The sequence below is a fragment of the Pleurodeles waltl genome, chromosome 8, assembly GCF_031143425.1.
Source record: "Pleurodeles waltl isolate 20211129_DDA chromosome 8, aPleWal1.hap1.20221129, whole genome shotgun sequence".
Classification (NCBI taxonomy): domain Eukaryota; kingdom Metazoa; phylum Chordata; class Amphibia; order Caudata; family Salamandridae; genus Pleurodeles; species Pleurodeles waltl.
The window spans coordinates 1034754656-1034760655 of NC_090447.1; the positions used below are offsets into that span (position 1 = coordinate 1034754656).

At 33.3% G+C, this 6000-nt stretch overlaps 1 protein-coding gene across 1 annotated transcript in view; it reads left to right on the forward strand.

Annotated features, from left to right (window-relative positions):
* Positions 1-5707, forward strand: part of PCDH9 (protocadherin 9) — a 355811-nt gene extending 350104 nt beyond the window's left edge. The window contains exon 3 of the mRNA XM_069205296.1: positions 1714-5707. Coding sequence (XP_069061397.1) covers positions 1714-1791 — 78 coding nt within the window. The 3' untranslated portion in view covers positions 1792-5707. The remainder of the gene's footprint in view (positions 1-1713) is intronic.
* The last annotated feature ends 293 nt before the right edge of the window (positions 5708-6000 follow it).

A 6000-nucleotide genomic window follows, 5' to 3' on the forward strand; every position in this document is an offset into this window, starting at 1 on the left:
GAGATCTCTTACTGTAATCCTGGGAATCTTTCTGGATCCCTGAAAAGTTTATAATTCTTCCTATTCATGGAGGTGATCCTACTGGCATATATGTATTTCTTTTTGCATCCTCTTGAAGTAGATTGTGCGTAAGACCTCTCTGATGTTACACTTTTTGAATACATATTCATATTTGAATGATACAACAATATTGTCTCCTATATTTCCATCAATGTTGCTTTCATAAATGAATATCACATTTGAAAAACGATAACTAATAGAATTACTGGAATTAGCAAAAGTATTCCATTAGCTAATGGCTTTAACAAAATGCCTGTCAATTAACCAGAAAAATAAGTCAGTGAGGCTTTTGTTTTTTAGTAATACCTTTCAAAACAATCATGCACATCGATTCTAGTTGATGCTGGAAACATGCTAATAGATGTATATTTTGTTACAACCATTAATGTATCTCTCACGTGATAAGTGCCCATATAGTGATGTGTTAAAATTAGAAACTTTATACCCATTGCTTTGGCTCAAACTGAATTAATCTACCACCATCATTGACAAATGGGTTCTTATACATGACATAGGGTAAGACAAATGTTGAAAGAACACAAAAGCACTTTGAAAGAAAAATTCTCAAATTTAAAATATACATCTAGAATGAGCTTTTAAATGTTTGACCTAAACATTCTTCGCTGTGATTTGTACTTTCCAGGGTAAGTCCCACTATCATATGAAAAGTGCCATTGGTGAAGAGAACTTCAGAACTAACATAATGTTAATATTAGTACAACTAATATTTACAATAAGAAACTAATGACGATGGCAATTACAATATTCACTAATAGTGCTGTTATAGCTTAGCCCCTAAATATGTAAAAATAATACTAAGTTAATATTTCTTAATTAATTGGCTGTTATGTTATCCACCAAAGGTGGATAAATGTTGAGTCGATCCTCAATTTTCTCTACATCAGTAATTAATTTACCTCACCTTCCTTGCAATATCAGCAGTCTAGCAATGACCTAAAAGCTAAGTTAATATTTGAATAATTTATGTTACAAATACTTTTGAATGCAATTAAAATTGCACTTCATTTCAATTATTTTAGTTTTCTTTGTGTGATTTATTTAAAGGTAAATAAGTCAAATTATGCAGCATTAATATTTATTTATTTGTTTTCTAATCATGTTCAGTGTTGATTTTACAAGAGAGATTTAACATTGTGTCTTATTTTGAAATTGGAAAGTAGTTTAGTGATTTTGTATGCCAATGTTTCACTGAGCCACTTGCAATGAAAACTCATGCAACTTATAGAATTTGTGATAATTGATGTTGGTGCCATTTTTTTCATTAAACATTGATAACATACCATATAATCGAAGCCACTATCTTATCAACCAATTTAGTCTTTCATAAAATTAAATTGAAGAATAACTAGATGTGTTGTAACCGCAGCAGGAAAGATAGTTGTGTAATCTTTGGAATTTCAAATCATAGGAATTTGTAAAATATTTTAGTGATGTGTTTATGTTACCAATATCAGCATTAATCAGAATATATAAGAGGACCTAAATGTCTCATTGTCCTTGCAGAAGGGGAAAGTACTATAGAACTTGAGGTACAATCAGCGAGCCCTCACCTCTAGCTTGTTATTGAATCGCATGCTCACCTGTTGATCTGAAATGGTATGTGCAAACAGTAACACTAGCATTGCATTGCAGGATGCTATTGAAATGATGGAGGGACTAGTTAGAAGGGCAGCACCATCACCTACAGAAACAACATCCACAGACGCTTAGCAGAGACTGCTGATGTCAACACATGAAGCTGAGGTACTATCTTCCAGATTTCCTGTGCCGAAGGGGACATTAAAATGAACTTTCTAACAGCCTGGACAGTACTGAAAAATAACCACAATCAGACCATCTGGAAAGTGGGCATCTTGTTCTTTCAGCTCTTTTAAAAGACGGACTGCTTGGAAAAAACCAAGTTAGTGTATAATACATCTGGGACCTAATGCAATTATATTTTCATGTGTACGATCAAGTGCATATTGCACAATTTATTACAGATCATAGCAGAATTGTGCACATTTTGTGTCAATTTGTGGATGTTAATGGCTGGGTGGGGAGCCTTTTTTCCAGTGTTTCCACTGTTTCTTGCTGATAACTGTCTACAAAGAGATGGTGATGGACTGAGATTATGCAACGTGGCAGAGTGCCATCAATTTGCTTTAATTATCTGCTTTAAACTGAAAAATTCACCCTAGTAAACATGACTGGGATCTGTATGTGTTAGCAATGTTTCTATTTAATTAGACCACATTTGAGAAATATTTCGGCACCTTCAATTTGTATGGATATTAGAAGTCAGGAATTGATGTGTCCACCTGTGACTTCCTTTAAAAGAATGAAACTAAATATTTATTGTTTCAAGACATGTGGTAGAAGAATTTGCTGAATAATAGATGGGTAGACTGCAACAATTTACTTACACACTAGTTGTGTTTTTCCTGTGTAATGTCTGGAATATTTTAATAAATACAGTCTAATACTGAAAATTAAATGACTTCAATCAACGTGGAGTCATTTTTTTCTAGCAAGTGTAACATTTTAATTAATGTAAATGTGTGTGAAACAGCAAGTATGGAACTGCAGATCAGTTTTTTTTTTACTTTCCATAATGAAGGATCTATTACTATTCCTTTAACAGGTGCTAATGTATGCTCAGTGGGTAAAAGCCTACAAAAATAGCTGCCACACAATTCAGAGTTTACCAAAGCACTATCCATTTTTAGAAACATGTGTTCACTAATAATGCCATTTATCTTTTTATACAGCTCTCATTAACTGGGAAAGGTACATGCACGCTAATGCTTGAAATAATGTATTGATAGTGCATGTAAATGGGAAATGATGCGAGCTGTCTATTATGGTTGAAATGTATTAAGACCTTGTGTGGCATTTTGGCTAAAATGTTTTGACCTTCGTGCAAGTTGATGCGTCACTCATGCTAATTTTATTTTTATGTTTGTTGTTTTCTGTAGCACAAACCACAGTGCACTTTACAATGCATCCTCACATAAGGAAAATACAATAAGTGGATAGCAAAAAGTAATATGTAAATAGGTTAAATGGATTGTAGACATTAATCAAGCAATCAGGCTTGTGCCTTATGTAGTGGCAAGTATTATTTTATAAGTACATTTACGGAGCAGGAACAACAAAGAAAGATGGATCTCTGGTGTTATATCATTACAGACTATAACATTTGCTCCTAAAAAAGATTAAGCTAAAGCTTTCCTCATTTTTTTTTACTGCCTCTAAACCAATAATGTCTCGGGTGTTTAAATACCTTGGGTGTTTACACTTTATTGTCCATTCAAAACTTCTGTTATATGTCGGGCCTTTTTAATTTTTTTATGAATATTTTAAGATATGCAAGCCCTTTCAAGTTTATTAATTTTTACAATGTAGCTAATATAATGCTTTTGAATCGTGGTAATGTGTCAGAATTCTCATTTCCAGATATTAACCTGACTCCAGCATACCATACAGATTGTAAAGACAAATATGGGAAATCCCGTTTCCAAAAAAATGAGTTTCCAATGGTGGGTCTAGTGAACACAGGGCCAAATATATGTAGAAGTCATGCAACACTGCACAGCAAGTAAAGTTGCTCCACAGCATTGCATGAAAGGAAGAGGGCAACAAAGCAGCATATCTACAAAGATGTGGCAGTCTTCTGTTCTCTTCCTATGCTGGTGCACTTATGGCTGCTATGTGGGAAGCAGAGGCTTTGTGCTGGGTGAGGTCACTTCCAATACACAAACTATGCTTTAATACATTTTCCACATACAAAATGGAAAAAAACTGAGAAAATAAAACATTTCTCCTTCTTAAGCCTGCCTCAGGAGGTGCAGAGTTTGATGCAAAGACATCTCTACAATTAATTGTAGATAGGCATTTGTGTCAAAACCTATTGGTAGCTGCAATGGAACTGCCATGCACTACCCACAAATGGCCCTTTGATGCAAAGTAACACATGGAAGCACATCTCACAGCTTAGTATTACTTTGAGTTACAAACCAATGCAAATTGCTATTTGCATTGGATTGTAGATCCCAACACAACACTTTGCATTGTATTGAAAAAAAAGTAACTGAAACCCGACTCAAACAAGATTTTTATTGTAGTCATCAAGTGTAATGCCTACACCCCCTCTGAAAGGTAATTTTACAATGCACTGAAAGCTTATATGGCAGGGCCAGCCCTATAGGTATGTTGTAGAACATCCTCAGAGGTCCTTCATGGGATAGCATCATCTTGCACAGTCTTAAAGGGTAAATATACAGTGCCCTATTGTAAAATATCATCTTGATCTTCAAGGCTATTAAAGTTTTATGATAATGCTTCTGAAAGTGTGCGGCCTAAATGTTGAATAGGGAATATTGTGGTTCTGTAATAGTATAGTCATAATATCAAGGGGCAAAATATTGAAAGGTAAGGATGTATAAAATTGATATACCTAACTCTCTATATATGTACCTTTATGATGCATATATGCACACACACATACACACACACACATATATATGTATGTTATATATGCACTGAAAAAAGTCACTGAAAAAAACAAAGGTTACCGGGATGTTGTAGTTAGGTTCAAATTTTAAATGCAGAAAACTATAGAAATTCAACAGTTATAGTTATACTTATATCAGTAAATTATATATGGTGCCCTAAGGTAACTATAACTCGCACTTCAGTTTATATATCAATGGACATGTGGCTGAAAGATAATTCCTGTATCAGGGAACACTATTTCAACAAGTGAGACAGGGAAATGAATATGCAGATTAATCTACATATTGAGTGATTAATTTTGAATTTTGAAGTTGGAGGTGAAGTTGTATAGCTGTTGTAGGAATATTTACCTGTCAACATTTGTTTATCTTTATATTTCTTGAGTGGATCAAGTTATAAAATAAAATTTATGGTCACAAATTGATTTTACCCATCAGCGTGTAGGGTCAAATCATCTCTGCCCAACTATTAGTGGTGTCTATATAATAATTTTAAAAATAATTTTACTGAGTTGCATTGCTTAAACAATAAGAAAATATTTTTTAGTTCATGTAAATGTAAAGAAAAGGTCATTGGACCTGATCCACAAAATAACCCACTTTTGAACAAGTATATTGCTTTTTGTTTATTCACAAAATCTGACCTTTTAGTTACTGTTAAATAAAAAACAGTAGTAAGTCCAACACCTCACATGGCCAATCACTGGTACTACAGCACAAACTTAATGATTGCAACAAATGCACTACACATGTACCACAAATGTAACACACATACTTGTGGATTCCAGCATTCATATGCAAAATGGTTTCTGGGATAAGTTATTTTTTATGTGTCTGGAGACACTAGTGAAGTTGCAGTGTTATAATTATGCTTACAATGAAAGGAATGTAAGTGTTTTAAATAAAATGTTTCATAACCGAAATTAGAGAATCAATACCATTGTCAGTTCAGTGTATTCTAGCAGCTTTAAGCAATTCTAGCAATGCCAATTCTAGAGCAATCACATGTGCATCTGTTTTTCGTACTAGAACCTGTTTTCATTTGTTAATTGTGATATATTTAGTGATTATTTGAATACAATGATAATAGTTGTCTGAGTGAATAAATTCATTTATTCTTCTTCTGATGATAAATTATGTGTATGTTTCTTGATGTCCTTCTGTTGTTCCAGATATATATATGAATACTAAGGGTACTCATTCTCATGTTTCTATTTTTTTAAAAGTTCTTTATATTTTAAATTCAATTTGTCTGTGAAGGTGTCGCAGTTTTAAACGTCTAGTGTTACATCAGAAGGGCTTCTATTATCTTGCCCTTCAAACTATGTACAATCATTGTTAATTAACTACTTTACTTAAATGAACCTAACTTAATTCAAATTAACCTTAATTGACCTGTATACTGTTGCACATATTGTAGTCT